Raw genomic sequence first — 22,863 nt, forward strand, 5'->3', positions numbered from 1 at the left:
AATAGCAAATCTGATGCTTAGAATGCTAACCATTCCTTTCTTTATTCTGCATATTGCTTTGATAATTTTCAGTGATGAAACTAGCAAATGTGTCAACTGAGCATCTTTACCCAAATCTGAAATGAGAACCCTGTTCAAGAATTTTTAAAGACTGACTGTACACAAGTATCCCACTGCAGCACTTTGGACCTTTGGAGTGATGGGTCCAAGCCCAGTTCCATTTTATTTTGTCAGCAAGAATGAGTTCAGAGTTGATTTTGTCTTGCACCTTTCATGCCTAACTTGATTATCACTTAATACTTTAATCAAGGGCTAAACTCTCTCTAAATTATACTGTGTGCTGTTTACTTGACCCCATGTTCTGCTTCGTTACGACTTGCTTCTTTACAGACTAGAGTACTTTGTGCATTTCAGATGCAGTTAGTTCTGACATCTTTCATGACTAACTTTCTCTGCTTTGAACAACTCTACAAGGTTGAAACGTTATAATACTGTCTTGCTGTTGGTTTAATTGAATGTTGTATTTGGACTATCTACCTTTTTTGGGCACCAGCTGTAAAATTTTGGGGACAAATTAATTTGAAATAATCTTTGAAAGAGGTCATACTTTGACTCTCTAGCAATCTTGTCTTACATAATGTGAACTTACATTTGAAGGATCTCTACTCATAACTTTCACTTCATGTACTAAAAGTTTTCTGAGAATTGGCATCTAACTTGCATTACATGTGCATAAAGGTCCAGCAGAAATCAGTACCCACTTCCAAAGTAATTTAGAAACCCAGTTCAAGGACTCGCTTCACTCTTTACCCATCCAACTGAGAAAGGGTCAGAAGTATAATGTAAAATTGAGAGAAGTGTCAAAAATGAGCTGTTTTGGTTCCCTTAATCTCTCATTTTAAACACTTAAAATCAGTGTGACACTAATCAGGACTTTCTAGAAGAGGTACAAAGGAAATATGAAAGAAGGGGAAAGAATTAGTCTTCCTTATTTTTAGAAAGGTGAAGTTTCACAAAACATACCTTCTTTGTAGATCTATGCTGACCACGCTACCAATGGGCATAGTGTGCGCCCTACCCAAACCGGACGCAGACAGACATGTGCAGACAAAGTGACTGAAAAAAAGAAAGGTAGGAATGTAAAATGGTTTGGAATGTGAAAGTGGACACTGGGTTAAAAGGTCATAGCACTGGGACATGGATTGCCTAGCATACTACTAGCCATGAAAAAGTGAATTTTCAGTCTAATTTACTTTTTTCCTATTTGCATTGTTTTATTTTTTTTACAATTCCCTCTGCTTGAGCAAAATGGACTGCTCAGTTTCACTTTATGAATACTACAGGGGATGTTATTTTCAAATTGTCCTGTTAAAACTAATGAAAAACATTGCTTATATGCTTTGTAAAAGCCTGTGCTCCAAAAATAACTAATCCACCTGATTTCCATTTAAGTCCAACTTCCAGCACAACCCAGGCAGGATTTCCCCTAGGTCTTGATGTTTTAACTGAGTCACCTGTAGGTGTGCACCCTCTCCAGACCAGTAGTACCTATGCCATCCCTGTGTTCAAAGGTTAGATTTTTTTTTCCCCTAACCACAGTCAGTGAAGTAGTGCCCATCGGACAGACTTCAGCCATGCCTGATCTCACGCAAAGCACTCCAGCATCCAAGCCCCTCTCTTTTGATATCCTTTGACCATTTTCTTTCTTTGGTTGTGCCTTGAGAAGGATTTCAGACTAAGACAGTTGTTTAATTTGACACTGGCTGTAGCTTGCTGCATGTTTTCATGCCTCCAGGGTTTCATTCTCTTTCCCTATGTCCCTATTATACCTTCTCTTGCCCTATGTTGTGGCTCCATTGTATAGTTAGTGCATCTTTACCCAAATCATAGTTTGCCTTCATAGTTTTGGAGCAAAGCTGGAAGTTCTAATTATTGCGAACAATTGGTGTGCAAAATATGCTCACCACCACTAACTTCAGTATAGATTTGGCAAAAGGCTTTAATACAGCCAGGTTGCTGTTATCCAGTCCAGAGTAGGTTGCAAATTAAACTGGTAAAAAAACAGTGAAATTTTTACCAAAAAAGCTGCTCAAACCAAGATAATGTGCAAATATAGGTGGTTTTATTAAGTAGTGTGGACAAAAAAATCTGTCCATAGAACTTCTTGTCATTGAAACAGAAAATCTTTAGAGAATACAGATGTTAATGTAGAGACCATGTTTTGCAAGTGTCCCACACAAAGTGTAGTCCTCTTCCGAAAAAGATAATGTTATAAGTTATAAGATAATGTTATGAGTCATCTATCTGCCACCCTGACCGGGAAAACCAAGAAGTCTGCTGCTTGCCAGGGGCTAAGATTCGCGATGTGACGGAGACACTGCCGAGACTCATCAAGCCCTCGGATCGCTACCCCTTCCTGCTTCTCCATGTGGGCACCAATGTTACTGCCAAGAATGACCTTGAGCGGATCACTGCGGACTATGTGGCTCTGGGAAGAAGGATAAAGGAGTCTGAGGCGCAAGTGGTGTTCTCGTCCATCCTCCCCGTGGAAGGAAAAGGCCAGGGCAGGGACCGTCGAATCGTGGAAGTCAACGAATGGCTACGCAGGTGGTGTCGGAGAGAAGGCTTTGGATTCTTTGACCATGGGATGGTGTTCCATGAAGGAGGAGTGCTGGGCAGAGACGGGCTCCATCTTACGAAGAGAGGGAAGAGCATCTTCGCGAGCAGGCTGGCTAACCTAGTAAGGAGGGCTTTAAACTAGGTTCACCGGGGGAAGGAGACCAAAGCCCTGAGGTAAGTGGGAAAACGGGATACCGGGAGGAAGGACAGGCAGGAACGTCTGTGAGGGGAGGGCTCCTGCCTCATACTGAGAATGAGGGGCGATCAGCAGGTTCTCTCAAGTGCTTATATACGAATGCACAAAGCCTTGGAAACAAGCAGGGAGAACTGGAGGTCCTGGTGATGTCAGGGAATTATGACGTGATTGGAATAACAGAGACTTGGTGGGATAACTCACATGACTGGAGTACTGTCATGGATGGTTATAAACTGTTCAGGAAGGACAGGCAGGGCAGAAAAGGTGGGGGAGTAGCACTGTATGTAAGGGAGCAGTATTACTGCTCAGAGCTCCGGTACGAAACTGCAGAAAAACCCGAGTGTCTCTGGATTAAGTTTAGAAGTGTGAGCAACAAGAGTGATGTAGTGGTGGGAGTCTGCTATAGACCACCGGATCAGGGGGATGAGGTGGATGAGGCTTTCTTCTGGCAACTCGCAGAAGCTACTAGATCGCACGCCCTGGTTCTCATGGGCGACTTTAATTTTCCTGATATTTGCTGGGAGAGCAATACAGCGGTGCATAGACAATCCAGGAAGTTTTTGGAAAGCGTAGGGGACAATTGCCTGGTGCAAGTGCTAGACGAGCCAACTAGGGGGGGAGCTTTTCTTGACCTCCTGCTCACAAACAGGGAAGAATTAGTGGGGGAAGCAAAAGTGGATGGGAATCTGGGAGGCAGTGACCATGAGATGGTCGAGTTCAGGATCCTGGCACAGGGAAGAAAGGTAAACAGCAGGATACGGACCCTGGACTTCAGGAAAGCAGACTTTGACTCCCTCAGGGAGCAGATGGGTAAGATCCCCTGGGGGACTATCATGAAGGGGAAGGGAGTCCAGGAGAGCTGGCTGTATTTCAAGGAATCCCTGTTGAGGTTACAGGGACAAACCATCCCGATGAGTCGAAAGAATAGTAAATATGGCAGGCGACCAGCTTGGCTTAATGGTGAAATCCTAGCGGATCTTAAACATAAAAAAGAAGCTTACAAGAAGTGGAAGGTTGGACATATGACCAGGGAAGAGTATAAAAATATTGCTCGGGCATGTAGGAAAGATATCAGGAGGGCCAAATCGCACCTGGAGCTGCAGCTAGCAAGAGATGTCAAGAGTAACAAGAAGGGTTTCTTCAGGTATGTTGGCAACAAGAAGAAAGCCAAGGAAAGTGTGGGCCCCTTACTGAATGAGGGAGGCAACCTAGTGACAGAGGATGTGGAAAAAGCTAATGTGCTCAATGCTTTTTTTGCCTCTGTCTTCACTAACAAGGACAGCTCCCAGACTGCTGCGCTGGGCATCGCAACATGGGGAGTAGATGGCCAGCCCTCTGTGGAGAAAGAGGTGGTTAGGGACTATTTAGAAAAGCTGGACTTGCACAAGTCCATGGGGCCGGACGAGTTGCATCCGAGAGTGCTAAAGGAATTGGCGGCTGTGATTGCAGAGCCATTGGCCATTATCTTTGAAAACTCGTGGCGAACGGGGGAAGTCCCAGATGACTGGAAAAAGGCTAATGTAGTGCCAATCTTTAAAAAAGGGAAGAAGGAGGATCCTGGGAACTACAGGCCGGTCAGCCTCACCTCAGTCCCCGGAAAAATCATGGAGCAGGTCCTCAAGGAATCAATCCTGAAGCACTTACATGAGAGGAAAGTGATCAGGAACAGTCAGCATGGATTCACCAAGGGAAGGTCATGCCTGACTAATCTAATCGCCTTCTATGATGAGATTACTGATTCTGTGGATGAAGGGAAAGCAGTGGATGTATTGTTTCTTGACTTTAGCAAAGCTTTTGACACTGTCTCCCACAGTATTCTTGTCAGCAAGTTAAAGAAGTATGGGCTGGATGAATGTACTAAAGGTGGGTAGAAAGTTGGCTAGATTGTCGGGCTCAACGGGTAGTGATCAATGGCTCCATGTCTAGTTGGCAGCCGGTGTCAAGTGGAGTGCCCCAGGGGTCGGTCCTGGGGCCGGTTTTGTTCAATATCTTCATAAATGATCTGGAGGATGGTGTGGATTGCACTCTTAGCAAATTTGCGGATGATACTAAACTGGGAGGAGTGGTAGATACATTGGAGGGCAGAGATAGGATACAGAGGGACCTAGACAAATTGGAGGATTGGGCCAAAAGAAACCTGATGAGGTTCAATAAGGATAAATGCAGGGTCCTGCACTTAGGACGGAAGAACCCAATGCACAGCTACAGACTAGGGACCGAATGGCTAGGCAGCAGTTCTGCGGAAAAGGACCTAGGGGTTACAGTGGACGAGAAGCTGGATATGAGTCAGCAGTGTGCCCTTGTTGCCAAGAAGGCCAATGGCATTTTGGGATGTATAAGTAGGGGCATAGCGAGCAGATCGAGGGACGTGATCGTTCCCCTCTATTCAACATTGGTGAGGCCTCATCTGGAGTACTGTGTCCAGTTTTGGGCCCCACACTACAAGAAGGATGTGGATAAATTGGAGAGAGTCCAGCGAAGGGCAACAAAAAAGGGCAACACATGACTTACGAGGAGAGGCTGAGGGAACTGGGATTGTTTAGTCTGCGGAAGAGAAGAATGAGGGGGGATTTGATAGCTGCTTTCAACTACCTGAGAGGTGGTTCCAAAGAGGATGGTTCTAGACTATTCTCAGTGGTAGAAGATGACAGGACAAGGAGTAATGGTCTCAAGTTGCAGTGGGGGAGGTTTAGGTTGGATATTAGGAAAAACTTTCACTAGGAGGGTGGTGAAACACTGGAATGCGTTACCTAGGGAGGTGGTAGAATCTCCTTCCTTAGAAGTTTTTAAGGTCAGGCTTGACAAAGCCCTGGCTGGGATGATTTAATTGGGGATTGGTCCTGCTTTGAGCAGGGGGTTGGACTAGATGACCTCCTGAGGTCCCTTCCAACCCTGATATTCTATGATTCTATGATAATGTGTGAATGAGTTTGTTCAAACTGAAGTTCCTAAAGTGGCTCAACACATTGAAAAATGGCTCTGAAGAGAGCAGGCTAAATGGCTTACAGATTAAACAATTTGCCTTGCATGCTGGAGGCAGGAGTTCATGCCCCCTGTGAGATATTAGGGCAATTAGATGAATGTGGCTGTATTTGGTACTGGTTGCATTGGTCAGTGATATAATGTGACCCTAAGCAGCCACATACATTAAGAAATGGTTCTTGCCAGCAGTATCTGTCTAGTTATTGGACTTCCTGTGTGATGGCTCCATTTACTTGCAACATGTTTTTAGAGAGGGTGAGTTCAGAGTAGGCACTGGTCCTTAAATATCACTGAGATATAGGTGCCTTAAATACCTTAGATAATTTGTCTATAATTTTCAAACTCACTTAAAAATCTGAGTAGTTTCCAGCATGGATTGTTTTAAATCACTGATTTTAATTATTTAAATCAGCAAGTAGCAAACCTTGATTTAAATTGATTTTAGTTATGCTTTCTGTTAGTACTTTGTTATCTCGTAAATTATGAACCTTTTAAGAAAATAACTAATCTGAGTAAAAAGTCAGTTGTCAAGCTGCATTTAGAAATTGTAATTCAACTAAATGCACAAACAGCATTTGAATATTGTTTTTCATTAAGTAAAACTACTGTACTGTGTTGGATACATAAGAAGAAAAAAAGTGAAACTAAAAATTCCTAATAAGCTTTTCTGTACAATGAGGGGAGGAGTACTGTTTGGGAAAAACAAAATACTAACATTCCATCCATTATAAAGATGGAAAATGATATAGATACTTGATGCAGTATATGACAAATATTATGTCATTTTTTTAAAGCTTGACCGCAAAAGTTACCATGTTTTTGCTTTAAAAAAGTAGCCTTTAACTTGTTACTTAGTGTGTAGTAGAAAGGGCAAGTAGACTCAGCATATTTTTAATTTTTTTCAATGGTTTTAATAGGTGATAGTAAATATAGGCCTTAGCCTAGCTTGTCATAAATTTAATTGTAAACAGATTTATTTTTTAATAAATCAATAACTTTTATCCACTTAGATCCTAGGATAAAGCTTTTTGCCTGAAAACTGTATTCAAAGACTTATTCTTAGAGGAAAGATGGCTTTGTGGTTAAGGCACAAGTTTGGGACTTGGGAGGTCTGGGTTTAATTCTGAGCTCTGCCATGTACTTCCTGTGTGAGCCTGGGCAAGTCACTCTTTGTCAAGTCCTTGTCTGTAAAATGAGGATAATATTCACTTTTTTTGGTCTGGTCTATTTGTATTGCAAACTTGCAGGACCAGGGACTCTTACTGTGCATATGTACTGTGTCTAGTGCAATGGGCTTTGATCTCCATTAGGGTCTCTAAGCACTGCCATAATACATTCTGAGGTTTTGTGCGGTCTTTGGCAACTCAAAGCACTGTCCTGATGCAAGGATTGATCTCTGCCCTCAGTGCTCTGGGAGCGCTAACTGCATTAGCATAGAGAAAAATCTGGCGACCTGCCATCTGGTGCTGATGCCAAAGCATTTACCGCTGGCTTTTATGAAACCAGAACTTTGGACCTAAATTGATTGATGATAATGTTTTAATGTTGCCTCCTTGCAAGTTATGGTGAAATAGCCTTAGGAATTATGATATTCCTTACAGTGGTGGTGCAACCTGAACTCCCTACAGCCTCAAATGTAAGAATCACCAGATCAACCTCCTCTACTCTGACCAAACAGATGTCAAAGCCAGCTACGACCATGAGTAAGTGAAGCAGTAAGACTCCTATATTCTTGGTGTTCATAGAAAAACTGTTTCAGCTTGTACAGCTAAGACTTAGTGTTCAGAGGTGGCACAGAAAACTTAGTATCAAACTGACATAGAAAGGAAGGGTCTAAATGTTGAAATCGGTAATTTCTCCTGTGAAAGAAGGCCTTGTAACTGCAGCCTCTATTTCAATGTTTAACTCAATATGCAAAAGTCAACATTAGAGAGAGTTGGGGGAAATACAGTAATATGGAAGTATTTATACCTTATGTTAATTAAAGGCTGGCACATCTGTGCTTTTTCTTATCTGGCTTAATGTCCTGCTAGTTGGTTGTATCACCATTAAAATATTTAGGTTATAAATTATCTCTGTCTAGTAACAGAAATCAAAAGAAATACATTGTCTGAGGTAGAGGCTGCTCTCTTCATCGGTGTTTGTATGTTGCCCAGAACAGTGGGACCCCAATCTTTGAGGCTCTGAGAGAGAAATGTTTAATAATGTTATCCCTTCTTGTCCTCAAGATAGCTGTCAGAATGTAACACTTTCTTTCACACTGCCCATTATGCATGGAAGTACCCCCTGAATTAAACAGGCCACTACCACTGTTGTGATCATATGGATGGCTAACATCAAGTAATCATGCGTGACTTTTAATCCTAGTATGTCCACGTGGCAAGAGGAAAGTAGAACAAATTCTGGACTCAAAACTATTTGACAATGTCACTTCAATCTTTAAGGAAATACTGCAGTGTTTATTTTGAGTGTTCTGTCGTTTTATCTGGGGGAAGCTGGAATAGTATAATTCCTTAGATATTTCAGTATTAGCCCCATGGGGAGCTAAAAATCCTTTTAAAGATTAACATCTTGTGTTCTGGAGGGGGGGGAAAAATTGATATCGGTTCTTAGTAGCATGGGTCTTGTCATACTGCTAAATCCTAGAGCATCTTTTTGTATAAACAGTACAACTTTTCTTTAACTACTCCCTGTCTGTAACCACTGTGACATGCCATTATTTTTTTGTGTTTTCATACTTCTATAATAATTTGAAACCTTCTGATGAAAGATGTTGTATAAATAAGCTATCTGTTTTAATTGGCATGGAATCTGTTCAGCCTTAGGTAACCAACAACAAAAAAAGTCAACAAGTAGAGGAAAGCAGCAGAAAGAGGTCAAAGCTGAGAATGTAGAGGTATGTTACTTGATATTTGTAAATATGAAAATTGAACAAAGCGTATTAACAGATTCGGGAGTGTCTATAAGAAGCAACTGTACTACGTAGGTGCTGTAGCTGAAATAGCAACCTCTGCTTTGACTCATGTCTTCACTGGTCTGCTTGCAACTTGCAGGTTAGTTTGTAACTACTGTTGCATTGCTTTTTAATTTTCTTATTAATATATTTAGTCTTACTTAACTCTTCACATTGGGAAGTTTCAGAACTTTCTGCTTACAACCAAACTTTAAATATTCAATGTGAGCAATATTAATCCAATTTTAGTATTCTTCTTTAAAAGACCACTGCTCTTGCTACTCTGATCAGTTTGTTACCATAAATATTGTCTTGAGATGTATTTAAGTAGACATGGGAACTTCGTATGGAATAGGGTCTTCAGTGGGAAATACATATATATACACTTCCAAAACAGTTTCTCAGAATTGGCATATATAGTTTATAGCAATGTACAGATTAAAAGTTTGGCCTTAGGCTTTTATAGACGAGCACATGCACCCTTACATGAGCTTTATATGCACATCAGTAGTTTTTTAGGCAAGTTGGGTTGCATGCAAAAGTATTCTGCAAAAATCCTAGACTTGTGCACGCACATCAGGTGTTTTTTGCATAGAATTTGTGAACAAAACTGCATGTATGCTTTTAAAACTAAATGGGCCTAATTTTTTGTTATGGGCCATGCCTATTAGGCTTTTTGGGAGTCTTAGTTAATATCTGTTTGAGTGTCATACTGTTGTGTGGCTTTTAACTGGTATCTGCAAGATACTTGACTGAGATAGTTTTAAACACATGTAGCTACAGAATTGGCATGTTCAGCTAGTTTTTATGTGATCAAATGTACAGTGTAATCATGCTTTTTCAAAAACTCATGGAATTCTGAAATGTTTTGGAGAAGTTGTCTGGTTCAGATACTCCTGTGCATTTTCAGGACATCTGGCCAAATCCTTCTTGCTTAACCATGTGTAACCACAGTGACTTAGTTACTGGTCATCAACCCTAATTTAAATTAGTACAGAGGCATTTATCTGGAATATGCAGATATTCACTTTCTATATGCACACATAAAACTTCACTTGCTGCGTCATAAGGAAACAGCATGCAGAGTGCCTTGTTTCTTAACTGCCACTTCAAAATTTAGCATAATACTCCATTCCTCACTGAAGACTGTACTGAGAGTTAAGTAAAACTGTCTTTGAATTGAGTGAACAAGTGTCTGAACAAGCTTTTCACGCTTAGATCACTGAACAGAATTTCAGGAGTTGCAAACAATCATCTTCAGATTGAGAGGAGCATCTCAAAAAAACTGTCATCTTTCTGTTCCAGAAGCTTAACCCACTGAAAATGGGGACTAGAATAAGCCATCCTAACTATAACACACATTCTTTTTAGAGCTATTACCGCTCTCCTGCTGGTAATAGCTAACCTTAAGTGATCACTCTCGTTACAGCGTGTATGGTAACACACCCATTGTTTCATGTTCTCTTTGTATATAAATCTCCCCACTGTATTTTCCACTGAATGTATCCGACGAAGTGAGCTGTAGCTCATGAAAACTTAAGCTCAAATAAATTGGTTAGTCTCTAAGGTGCCACAAGTACTCCTTTTCTTTTTGAGAATACAGACTAACACGGCTGCTACTCTGAAACCATTCTTTTTAGGGTGGTTGCAGATGTGTATTCCACTCAGGTGTGTTGGAGAACTTTGCCTAGTGGTACGTGTAGGGGCAGTACTCTAGCCCCTTAGCCCCTCCCTGGGTTATTTAAGGGTGGTGCCACCCAAATCCCCTCAGTTCCCTTTCACCACCTGCCACTAGAGTCGGAGCATTTGACATGGTAGTTTACCTCACTCTGTTTATCTGTTTTTTGGGGCCTTTATTGTACATAGGTTAGTTTAGTAGTACGCTTAGATTGAGTCATAGTAGGTAGGATAGACAGATAGGGTATGTCTACACAGCAAAGAGAAACCCATGGCTGGCCCATGCCAGTTGACTCCGGCTCCGGGGACTCAGGCTGCAGGGCTCTTTCACTGCTGGATAGACTTCTGGCTCGGGCTGAAGCCCGAACTCTGGGACCCTCCCACCCTGCAGGGCTCTAGGGTTTTTCTTTGCTGTGTAGACATACCCATAGTTTAACCCAAGGGTTAAACCTTGTCAGTCATGTGGGGTGTCTGTCCCCGCTAGTTACCCCCACGCGCAGTGTTTGTTGTGCCTGGGAAAAGGGCACATCTAAAGAAGGGAGTTCATCTGCCAAGTCCTTTAAAAAGAGAACACTGGTGACAAGCTATTTGCATCTGAAGCGCAGCACCACCTAGAGCAGGCCATGAGTCGTCCCCCCCAGCCCCTTTGGTACTAGGGATCTCCACAGACTGTCCAGCCTTGCGCTCTCATTCAGAGATGACATGTTGCTTCCAACACAGTCTGGTGCTTCACATAACAGAAAGGGGGTTCATTCACCTTCCTCTAGTCCTCCGAGGAAGAGGTTCAACAAGATGGACCGAGACCATTCCAGGACTCAGGGATTTCTCTTCGTCTTCTAAGAGGAGTGCTGGCTGGCACTATAATTCCTCTAGTATGCAGGTTGGAGCTGGGCTGTCTCACCGATTCCCAATATTACGACGAGATGAGTTGGACACTGTACTACCATCTCCAGTATTGGCCGTGTCATCTGTTGAGTCCAATACCGATGATGTCAGCGTTGGCACTGATTGTACGCCATTGGCATACCAGGCGGTGTCAGACCTGCTCTGCCTTTCCTAGCCTGATTCCCCAATAATTCAAGAGCATTCGGCAGCCAGGAACGCTGCTTCTGCTGTGCCCTCAGCACCATGTGGTCTGATCGCAGAGATGTCTTGTTCGTCAGCACCGTATTCTACTCTGCCTAAGACTTGGAGTTCAGAATTGCGGTCAACATCCTTTTTCTTAACAAGCAGCCTACTGGTGCAGATGCTTTCTTCAGCACCGACTATGTCTTTGCTGCTGACCATATCTTTGGGATTGGTACCTGTGATGGGTTCCCCCCCTGAGGTGCCGCCTGGAACTGGGGTACCACTGAGCCTGCCTGACCCACCAGCTTGGGCTCCCTTTTCACCTTGTAAGGGTGTGACAAGATGCAGACACGCTCCCGGTCTCACCAGCACACAGGTAGGGACACACCTAGCTGCAGCTACACACACAGATACTGAGATCAGCTCTGCATGGGAAGGTTCAGCTAAGACACCTCCCAGTTCCTAAGGTAAACCCAAAATTATACTGTCTTGCGCTGCACGAGGAACTGTACAGCATAAGCTCATAACATTCGCCCCCTCCCTCAATGTGGAGAGAGAGATGGCTTTCTGTCCCAAGTTATAATTTCCACACACCGGTTTTAGGCAAAACAAAAACAAGTTTATTAATTACAAAAGATAGATTTTAAGCAATTATAAGTGATAGCAAACAGATCAAAGCAGATTACCTTAGTAAATAAACAAAACCACAAACTGAGCTTAACACACTAGATAGGTAGGATATGAATTACCAAATTCTCACCCTGAGTGATAAACAGGCTAGTAGATTCTTAAGGTACAAGCTGCCTTGGCTTTCCCAGGTTTTCATACAAAGGCTAGCAATCCCTTAGCTGGGGACCATCACTTGCCCCTGTTCAGTCTTTATTCCTCAGGTGTTTCCAGGTGTGTTGTTGTAGGGGGAATAAGGTACCATCATGATCTCATTGTCGCCCTTTTATATCCTCTTCTCACTTGCTGGAAAGCTTTTGCTGTGACCTGTGTCAAACAGTTCCCATTGTGTATAGTGCTATCTCTGAGAGGTTTCTATTGTATACAGTTCCTGGGGTAATCCTTGTGCTTGTGTGCATTTCCTCAACAAGCCATTAATATTGTTTGGCCTTTTTACTGTTGTATTCAAAAGGCCGCTTGTGGGTGTTTTCAACCTCACAACGTGTTTCAGTAACACATACATAACCAAACTTCAAAACTTCACATACAACAATAGCACATACAATCTGATGAGATATTACTGTCTAGCAGATCAATACTTTTAGAATGATACCTCACAAGGAATATTTTTGTACAAAACATATCCTAATTACATGATGGTGAATATTGGGGTGCCAGGGTGTCGCAGTACCTCCCTCGTTTGCTTTAGTATTGTGTGGAATTGTGATGCCTCTCTTGGTACTGGAGGCACCAACTGCTCGTTCATCCTTGGTACTGATGCCATCTCCATATTGGTTTTTGGATGAGGAAGGTCATTTGCTTGCCCTGACGGGGATTGCTCCTCCTCTACCAGTGGACAACTTGCTGGTCTTGTCGAGACAGAGTTTGGGGACATCTTCCACTTCTCCCTCGCCTTTTGAAGCACTGTTCTCGGAAATCCTCAGGACCATCCTCAAATCACTGTCTGTATAGAGATTGGCACGGTTCTTGCAGTAGGGATAGGGGCCCCTGCCCTAGTACCTATTGGTCACCAATGCCTTATCCCTGTTCCCAGTTGCCTCCTTGGAATCCTTAGTACAGTCCTTGGTGTGCCAAATCGTATTTTTTGATGCAGTACAAGGCAAGGTTGCCCATTCTGGCTGCAGTTTCTTGTCCTGAGTCACCTCTATTACATGCATAGTCTGAGTTCATTCCTCCTGACTGGTCCAGACTGATTCTCTCATACAGGAGCTTCTATTGGCCTTGCACTCTTCCTCATCCTCTCCAGATGACTCTTCCTCACCTGTTCCTGAGATTTTAAGGATTTCCTGAGGTGTATGGCTTCTGCCTTGGGCATTCAGGTGGAGTTCATGCAGGAGAAGACACAAGTTGCTGGATATTCTCCAGGTGTCAACTCCAGGGATGGTGGCTCTCCAGGTAAACTAAGCCTTCTTGGAGTTTGCGAAGTCCTTGTTGAATACCCCATCTTCATTACCACCTACAGCAAAGCATTCTGAGAAGTGCTATAATGTTCTCATGCAGGGATTCAACTGCTTCTGCTCCCATCAAGCCCCTAACTCTCTTATGGTAACAGCAGAAAATGACCAATTATGACAGAGGAGATACGAATCCACCCCCAAGAACAAAGAATCTAAGAGGCTGGACTTGCCGGGGATGGAGGGTGAGAAACTTACAAGACTATCATTACATATGTGCATTGTAAATCAGCAGGCATTGTTATCTATGGACTTGTCTTCATAAATAGCAGTGCAGCTGCGCTGGGGTGGCTGCTCTGCTATAGCGCTTTAGTGAAGGTGCAGTTACTAAGCTGACAGGAGAGCTTCTGCTGTGGGCTTAGTTAATCTGCCTGTTAGGGGGCTTATTCCTTCACCCACTTACTTCCCTGGTCCTTCTCGCATGAACAGAGAGCAACAATACCCGAAGTCCAAAGGTGCAAACAATTCGATGTTTATTGGGGTGAACTTCCAGCAAGCATGATTCCAGTTTCCTTCCTTAGTGTCCTCCTTCCCAGCTCTGACACCACAGAGCCTTACACCTGTGTCCCTGTTCCCATTCCTGCCCTTAGCCAAACATGATTCCAATTTCCCCAGCCCCATTCCCTGTTTCCATTTCCCCTTTTAGCAAAACGTGATTCCAATTTCCTTACCCCCATCCCTGTTCCCATTTCCCCCACCCGCATGCCCACCCCCACCCCCCTACTTCCTGATTGACTGCAGACTATATAGTAAAACTTGAGTTCTGCTTTGCTATACCTTAACCAATCATGTTCCTGAAATTTAACTAACCAATCCTAACATATTGTAACATGATTATGTACCCAATTATATCCCTCCACCTTAATTAGTTTACACCCAGCAAAATTAATTATACAGCAGACAGAAACAATCACAGAACCAGACAGAGATTATACAGACAAACAATAGCAAAGTGGGAACTATAATGACAAAACAATACAGAAGTGAGGATTTCACATCCCAGCTATTGATAAGTGAGTTCTTGCCAGACAGGATGCTATCAAACTAAGTTTCCTTTTACATTTTCTAGGCACTTCCCTTTCTCTGGAGGTGATAGGCACTATCAGGACAGGATTGTATTCCTAACAGCCCAATAGCACCTTATTTCAATGTGACTAGTTTGGAATGTGAGGATGTGACCGTTTGCTTCCCAGCTTATGGCTGCCTCTGTTGCTTAGCCAAAGGCCTTAGCCTAAGAACAGGGCCTCAGACTGTCACAGTAAGAGAAGGCCCTTACACGGGCAGACAGTGATTTTGATTCTTTCTTTTATACCTCTATAACTAGTCAAGTGATAAGAATACACCTAAATTCTTAAAGTACAGGCCTTTACAGACAGGCCTGAATATCTATAACCTAACACTGCCTCCCCGAGAGGCGATAGCTATGTTGATGGGAGAAGCTCTCCCTCTGACATAGCACGGTCTACACCGGGTGCTAGGTTGATATCACTGTCACTCAGGGGCGTGGATTTTTTACACCCCTGGGCGATGTAGTTTATACCTATATAAGTCTTTATGGTAGACCTGGCCTAGATATGACTTCATCAATTGAGACACTATCTCAATATTCAAGCCAGAAACCTCCAGGGAGGAATTTAAGGTGTTTGTTGGAGAGGGCCATCTGGTGGCCAAAACTTCATTGCAAGTTGCCCTGGATATGGTGGACGCCTCTTTCAGAATTACAATAGAACCTCGGAGTTACGAACACCAGAGTTATGAACTGACCAGTCAACCAAGCACCTCATTTGGAATGGCAGTATGCAATCAGGCAGCAGCAGAGACCAAAAGAAAGCAAATACAGTACAGTACTGTGTTAAATGTAAACTACTAAAAAAAAATAGTAAAGGGAAAGCTTAAAAAATTTGGCAAGGTAAGGAAGCTGTTTCTGTGCTTATTTCATTTAAATTAAGATGATTAAAAGTAGCATTTTTCTTCTGCCTAGTAAAGTTTCAAAGCTGTATTAAGTCAATGTTAAGTTGTAAACTTTTAAAAGAACAACCATAACATTTTGTTCAGAGTTATGAACAACCTCCATTCCCTAGGTATTTGTAACTGAAGTTCTACTGTATGGCATCAGCTGTGACTATGAGAAGGGCCTTATGGTTGCAGAATTCTGGCATAGTTCCTGACGTTCAGCAGTGTATCAAGGACTTACCTTTCAATGGTCACATTTTGTTTTTGGAGAGAACTGATGAGACTTTACATTTTATTTAAGGACTGCTGGGCCACTTCGTTTCCTGGGGGTTTAAACCCTGTCCAGAAGGAGGCATAATTACGGAAGTCAGCAGCAACAGTACTGCTCACAGCCATTTTTCAGGCAGTAATCTTTCCCTGTTAAGCAGCAGGATTCCTCTAGGAAAGGGCATAGATTGCAGAGGAGGAAGCCTTCTGTGTCTAATTTTAGCTAGCAAGCCCAGCCCATTGTCCTCCATTGAGTAAGCCATTTTGACTTTCAGGTCCAGGACAGCATTCCATTTGTGACTTCGGTGCCCCCGAATAGGAATAGGTTGTCTTGCTTTTATGGTGGTGCTTGGGATACAGTAACCCCTGACAAATGCGTGCTAAGCACCTTCAGATTATGCCATTCAGTTCCTCTGCATCTCTCCTACCATGTCCCTCCTCAAGAACCCTTTTTGTGAGCCACTGTTTCTTCAGTTGGTCTAAATTCTACGTGCTTAGAGAGAGCTATAAAGGAAGTCCCGCTGCATCACTGGGAAAAGGGATTCTATTCCCGATATTTCCTGGTCCCCAAACCCAAAGGAGGGATGAGGCCAATTCTTGATCACCACATCAAATACATCAAATACGTGTGATTCCGTATGGTCACTCTAGCAATGATCCTTTTTGCATTAACTCACAACTTGTTTGCTGCCCCAGATCTTCAAATGCTTATTTCCATGTAATGATTTGCTCAAGCTATAGGAAGTTTCTGAGACTTGTCATGGCAGGTCAACATCAGTACGCTGTGCTTCCCCTTGGCCCGTCCTCAGCTCCTCGTGTTTCTGTCAAATGCATGGTGGTAGTGACTGCATACCTCAGGAAAAGAGCAATTCACACCTTCCCTATCTGAACAACTGATTAGTGAGGGTCAAGTCAAGACAAGTCCTCTTGCATGTTCAGTTCACATTGTTACCCAGGGTTTTCAGAAGCCAAAGCAGTGGCAACTTAACTGTTTCACTCCAGGCGGTGTCAGGAATAAATCAATGGGAACACAGTGCTTCCGGATGATGAAAATTGATAAAATAAGTATGCTCTTATCTAAAACTACTATTTATTAAATTTAAGCACACAAAGACATAAGCAATAGGTTTAGAACATCTCAAATAATTACTTAGAATCTGAGATTGTCTACTGCTGACCTGCTGCTAATTACTCACTACACTCTTTCCTGCCAGGGAGTCTGGCATCAGGAAAAAGTCTCTCGGGATAGCTTCAGAGAACTGTTCCAAAGTACACTCTATTGTCTTTTTATAACTAACTTTTACAAAACACACGGCTCATAGTAACCCCTACAGGTTCATCACCTCTCCTAACTTCAATAAACTACTTATCAACAAAACATTCCTAACAATCTTAGTCATAATAAGCTTCTGTATCAAAGGTGCCCAAACTCAATGTCTCCATCCACTTATTTTCTTTCAGTCTCAATTTGTTGACTCTTTTCTCCCCTCCCATTCTGGTTAGCAGAAACTGCAAGCCTATAGCTAGTATTTGACCTTACCTCCAGAAGCATGGCTTGTCCAAATTAACCCTTAACGATGTGGTGGTCTATTTTATTAATTCATGGTGGCTGAATGCACACAATATGGATGCAATTAGCTTGATCAAATTCTGGGGTAACATTCCCCTCAATTCCAGGGCAACAACAATGCACCTTTTCAATTATGTGAGTCTGATCTTAAATGAGGGGAGGTTAAACATTAATACCAACTCAAAAAATCAAGTTCATTGGGGCCCTACTAGATTCTATAAGATCCAGGGCATTCCTACCAAATGAGCAATTCCAGGCAATTTGTTGCCTGTGTCTGTCTCTCTGCTTTCACACTTCTACTGCCATCTAAGTGTGCCTGAAGTTAAGTCATATGGCTGCGTGCACTTACATGGTCCACATGCAAGATTTCACATTCGTCCTCTTCAAACCTGGTGGAGGTTGGTCTGTTGCCCAAATTGTCAGGTATTGGATGGGCTGGTCCAAGTGCATCCAGTGGTTCTGAACTCCCTTCAGTGGTGGACCGTTCAATGCAAAGTATACCAAGGTGTTCTCTTTGCTTGTGTTCTTCCCCACATCCCCTTAGAGAGGATCATAGTGACAGATGCTTCCACAATAGGTTGGGCAGCACATCTGGGGGAATTGAAGATACAAGGTTTATTGACAGAGCAGGAAGCATCTCTTCATATCAATGTTGTGGAGCTTCAGGGCATTTACAATGTATGCAAGATATTTCAAGTGAAGATTGCATCACAGCAGTTCACATACTCACTAACAACATCACCAGAATGTATTATGTGAACAAATGGAAGAAACCACTCCAATCAGCGTCATCAGGAGATGATAAAGTTCTGGCAGTTCTGAATCAAAGAGAACATCATTTCTGCAGCTGCTCATTTACCAGAGGCCCAGAATCGCTTGGCCAATCATCCAGCAGGAATTTCTCCCAGAATCACAAATGGTATCTGAAGAGTGGTATACTGAGGACTATGGGATATTCCTGCTATTGACCTGATTGTGACAGACGACAAGAAGAAGTGCAATCAAGTTTGCCCTCGAGCAGGTCTCAGTCCAGATTCCTTAGCCAATACCTTTCACATGAATTGGGGATCAGCATTGATGTATGCTTTCCCCTTGATCCCACTCACTCCTCAGGTCATTCTCAAGCCAAGAATGGATCATGCCAGACTAATTCTTATAGCACCAGTTTGGCCAAGACAACGTTGGTTTTCTAACCTCCTCAGTCTTTGTCCACCCATTCCTCTTCCTTGTTGACCCAATCTATTGACTCAGTTCTGTGGTCAGATTTCACATCCAGCACTGAGCAGTCTGCCCCCAGCATGAATACTAGTATGGTTAGATAAAGAAAACTGCTCAACAGATTCTGCTTAGCAGTAGAAAGCCCTCCACTAGGGCCTATCTATTTGGAAAAGTGGAAACATTTTCCCATTTGATGCCTAGGCCGGGGGATTCAACTGATGCAATCCTGATTCAGGACGTCCTGGAGTACCTGTTACACCTTCAGTCCTCTGGTCTGTATCTCAGTTTGTTGAGGGTCCATGTGACAGTGATTTCAGCATTTCATCCTGAAATCCAAGAACAATCAGTTTCCTTGAACTCCATAGTAGTCAGATTTCTGAAAGGGGTCACTTGTCTCTTTCTACCAGAGAAGAAAGTGAGACTTAATACTGTGTTAGCCCCCTTATGGGTTCTCCCTTGGCAACTTGTTCTCTGTCTCTCCTAGGCAGAAAGACAGGGTTTCTTGCAGCCATAACTTCTGCGAGAAGAGTTAGTGAGCTGTAGGGCCCTGATGGCAGACCCTCTATATACTCAGTTTTTCAAGGACAAGATTGCCTTGACACCTCATCCTAAATTTTTAGTCTCAGGGGATGTCATTATTTCATCTTAACCAGGGTGTTTACTTACCCATATTTTTTCCAAAATCTCATTCCAATGCTAATGAACGGTGTCTTCATTCCTTGGATGTGAGACAATGCATGGCATTTACTTGGAAAGAACTAAACCATTTTGTTTCCTTGTCTTTTTATTTCTTTTGCGGATTGCAAAAGGGTCAAGCGCTCTCTATGCTGGCAATTCCAAGGCGGATAACCTCCCATGTTACAACCGCTTGTTATGGGATAGCTCAGACCCCGCCTCTGCAGAGATTAAGAGCCCATTTGACAAGGTCCCAAGTGACATCGATCGCATTTCTCAGTGACATTTCAATATTGAATATTTGCAGGGATGCTACATGGTCTTCCATACATATTTTTACCAAGCATTATGCTGTTACATCTGCGTTCAGACCAGACATGAATTTTGGGAAGGCAGTCTTGTTGTTGCTCTTTAAGAGACTTCAAGCCCCACTTCCTTCTGATACTGCTTGTGAGTTACCCGAGTGGAATACATGTCTGCAACCACTCAGAAAAGAAAAGATTGTTACTTACCTGTACTGTAATTGTTGTTTGAGATATGGGTGCAGACTTATATTCCCCGATTCACCCTCAGTCCCCTCTGCATCAGAGTCTCAGTTCTTGACATTCAGTATGAAGGAAGTGACGGGGAGCAGGGCAGCGCTGCCCTTAAATAACCTGGGGAGGGGCCACAGTCGTGAGCACCATCCCTTTGGGTACTGCTAGGCAAAGTTCTCTAGCTTTGGTGCACTTGGCATGCACATACCTGAGTGGAATACACATCTTCATCCACATCTTAAAGAACAACAGTTGCAGCACAGATAAGTAACAGTCTTTCAGGATTCCAGTGCTATAATTTAGGATGGAGGCCTTCATTCTGTCTATTGCTTGGCTAATGTGCCTAAGTATTGGAAGTACACTCACCCTGTACATCACCAATATCTAGGTAGAACAGGCAAGCTGAGGATGAAATGTAAGCCTCAAACTCAAAGCAAGGGAATTCAGTTATCTTAAATAAGACTTAAGGAGGATTAGATCTAAATTTAATCTTCTAGAGCAGTGGTTCTCAACCTTTCCACACTACTGTACCCCTTTCAGGAGTCTGATCTGTCTTGTGTACCCCAAATTTTATCTCCCTTAAAAACTACTTGCTGAGAAAGTCAGACCTAAAAATACAAAAATGTCACAGCACACTTACTGAAAAATTGCTTACTTTCTCATTTTTACCATATACTTATAAAATAAGTCAATTGGAATATAAATATAGTACTTACATTTCAGTGTATAGTATATAGAGCAGTATAAACATTTAATTGAATGAAATTTTAGTTTGTATTGACTTCGCTAGTGCTTTTTATGTAGCCTGCTGTAAAACTAGGCAAATATGTAGATTAGTTGGTGTACCCCTTGGAAGACCTCTGCGTACCCCCAGGGATACGTTTACCCTTGCTTGAGAACCACTTGATAGAATTTCTTTCCACAAATTATCTTGATTTATGGACGACTCCAACTACTGGTCACTTCTTTTAACGTAAGTATTTGTCCCAAAAATGTGTTCTGTATTGTTATCTAATGACTAAAGTCCTGTAGTACTTGCAATAATATGGACTAAAGTTGAAATAGAAGTGACAATAACCTCCACTTTATTTCTACTATAAGAACTGGTTTAAATGTTTGTTTTGTCTACCTTGTGCTGTTACAGGCACATAAACATGAAGTGGAAGGAAATACTTTAATGGATCAACTAACTGAAGTCTCTGTCAGTAACTCTAAAAATCCAACATCAGAAGTCCATCAGGAAGAGACCCTGCTGGAAAAGGAAAACATATCAGTGACACACATTCCGGTTCCATTGAGACAGAGAACACGTTCTTTTGCTCCTCAGAACTTTGTGTTTCAGCCCCTACATGGTTTAACAACTTATAAAGTTACACCCATGACTCCTTCCAGGGCAAATGCATTTTTGACCCCCTGTCTCTCCTGGAGCCCTATGAAAATTGAAGCGTAAGAATTCCCTCTTCTAACAACTTTGCTTCCATTACAACTTAGACCTTGGTGATGAAAAAAGATTCAAATTGCAATGGCAATTCTGCTGTGGAAATCTGTCTAATGTTAAACTGTAGCAGTATGTTAGCTGAAGGAGATCTGACATTTAATTAAATGCTTTCTGATCACTACCTGCCAAGCCTATATTTGACTGTGTAGTGGTAAAGGAAACCATGGTCTATAATCATGTGCCTTTAGAAGTAGAGCTCTCTGCAGTCTCTTGATATATGCTATGAAATACACACTTGTTGCTTTTTAGTAAAAAATAGTTTGAATTCTCAAGGCACAAATGTTTAACATTTAGATTTGATTAACTGTACTTAAAAATGCCTTGTTCCTGTAATGTAGTATATTATTGGCCATGTTAGCCAATTTTAAGGCATGCCAAGTAACTCTTTCTAACTTTTCTGTTCCTTAGTAATATTTCTAAAGAAGAATCAAGAAAAGAGTGTTTGTTTAAAAGTCAAGCTTCACCTGCTCAGGAAGGGACTGATAAAAGCTCTCAAGAACAGGAAATTGGTACACATTCACTGAAAGTGAAGGATGGTATAGTATTGTGATTCACATTTAATGTAATCTTCTCTTCCTTGTTTGGCAAATGCAGTGTCCTGGTGATCAAATATCCTTCATGTGTTTTTTCAGAATGTGTCTCAACCAAGACACAAGATGCTGTGCAGAGTTCAAATGAAACTAGTCCAGTATCTGCAGATATCCCAGCAATTGAAACCAAAGGAGGAGAAACAGATCATGATGTACCCTATTTCAGGTTTGTGTTAAGATTAGCGTCCTACTTGGCTAACAAGACTTCAGAGCAGAGCACTAAAAACTAGAATATCCATAAAACACAAACTCAATAAGTCACTTTAAACTCTAATAACACAAATAGTAAGAGGTTTTCATGGTAGTTGGATAATCTGAGTCATGTTTAACTCTCATACTGGCCTTTCCTAGAGTTCTTAAATCCAGTGACAAACCATCTCTTAAATGTTAATTTTTAATAGATCAGTGTCTTCATCTTTCTATATGTACCAAGCAAATATTAATTACTATTCTCTTTGTGCTTTGTTTGTTTGTATTCTATACATATTGAATAAAAACAGTTTAAAGTGATGAAGACTAATGCCTTCTTAACCCTAGGAGAGCGAGCTGAGAAAGTTCCTCTTTTTATCAGTCTCCAAGACTGGCTGCTTAGAATATACGAGCAAGCTATAAAGCCTATCAAACCATTCCTAGAGCAGAAACAAGAAATCTTTCCCTCCTAGTAAGAGACTAAGAGATAACACCAGCAGCTGCAAAAGTACTAATGGCAGTTAGGGAGAATCAATTTTACTCTAAAATATAACAGAGGTTGGGTATCTCACTTTTTTCTTTTCTTTTTAGAAACGTTCTTGCCTCTGAGACTGAGAGGCTGATGTCACACTGTCTCCAGTGGGATGGAAAGTTTGACCTGGACATACCAGAGGATGGTAAGAGAACAAACACGTAGTAGGGTACAGAATGGGTTTCATCCCAACCCCATA

The 22,863-nt window shown here is 42.1% G+C and overlaps 1 protein-coding gene and 1 non-coding gene across 2 annotated transcripts in view; both read left to right on the forward strand.

Moving 5' to 3' along the window:
* Positions 1-22,863, forward strand: part of DLGAP5 (DLG associated protein 5) — a 44,996-nt gene that overhangs the window by 8,690 nt on the left and 13,443 nt on the right. Inside the window, exons 5-11 of the mRNA XM_074956478.1 lie at positions 1,035-1,131; positions 7,399-7,500; positions 8,617-8,693; positions 21,000-21,301; positions 21,762-21,889; positions 21,986-22,109; positions 22,724-22,809. Of these exons, the coding sequence (XP_074812579.1) occupies positions 1,035-1,131; positions 7,399-7,500; positions 8,617-8,693; positions 21,000-21,301; positions 21,762-21,889; positions 21,986-22,109; positions 22,724-22,809 (916 nt within the window). The remainder of the gene's footprint in view (positions 1-1,034; positions 1,132-7,398; positions 7,501-8,616; positions 8,694-20,999; positions 21,302-21,761; positions 21,890-21,985; positions 22,110-22,723; positions 22,810-22,863) is intronic.
* Positions 5,898-6,031, forward strand: LOC141990275 (small Cajal body-specific RNA 14). The gene has a single exon (XR_012640143.1).

This window comes from Natator depressus, chromosome 6 (genome assembly GCF_965152275.1).
Source record: "Natator depressus isolate rNatDep1 chromosome 6, rNatDep2.hap1, whole genome shotgun sequence".
NCBI lineage: Eukaryota > Metazoa > Chordata > Testudines > Cheloniidae > Natator > Natator depressus.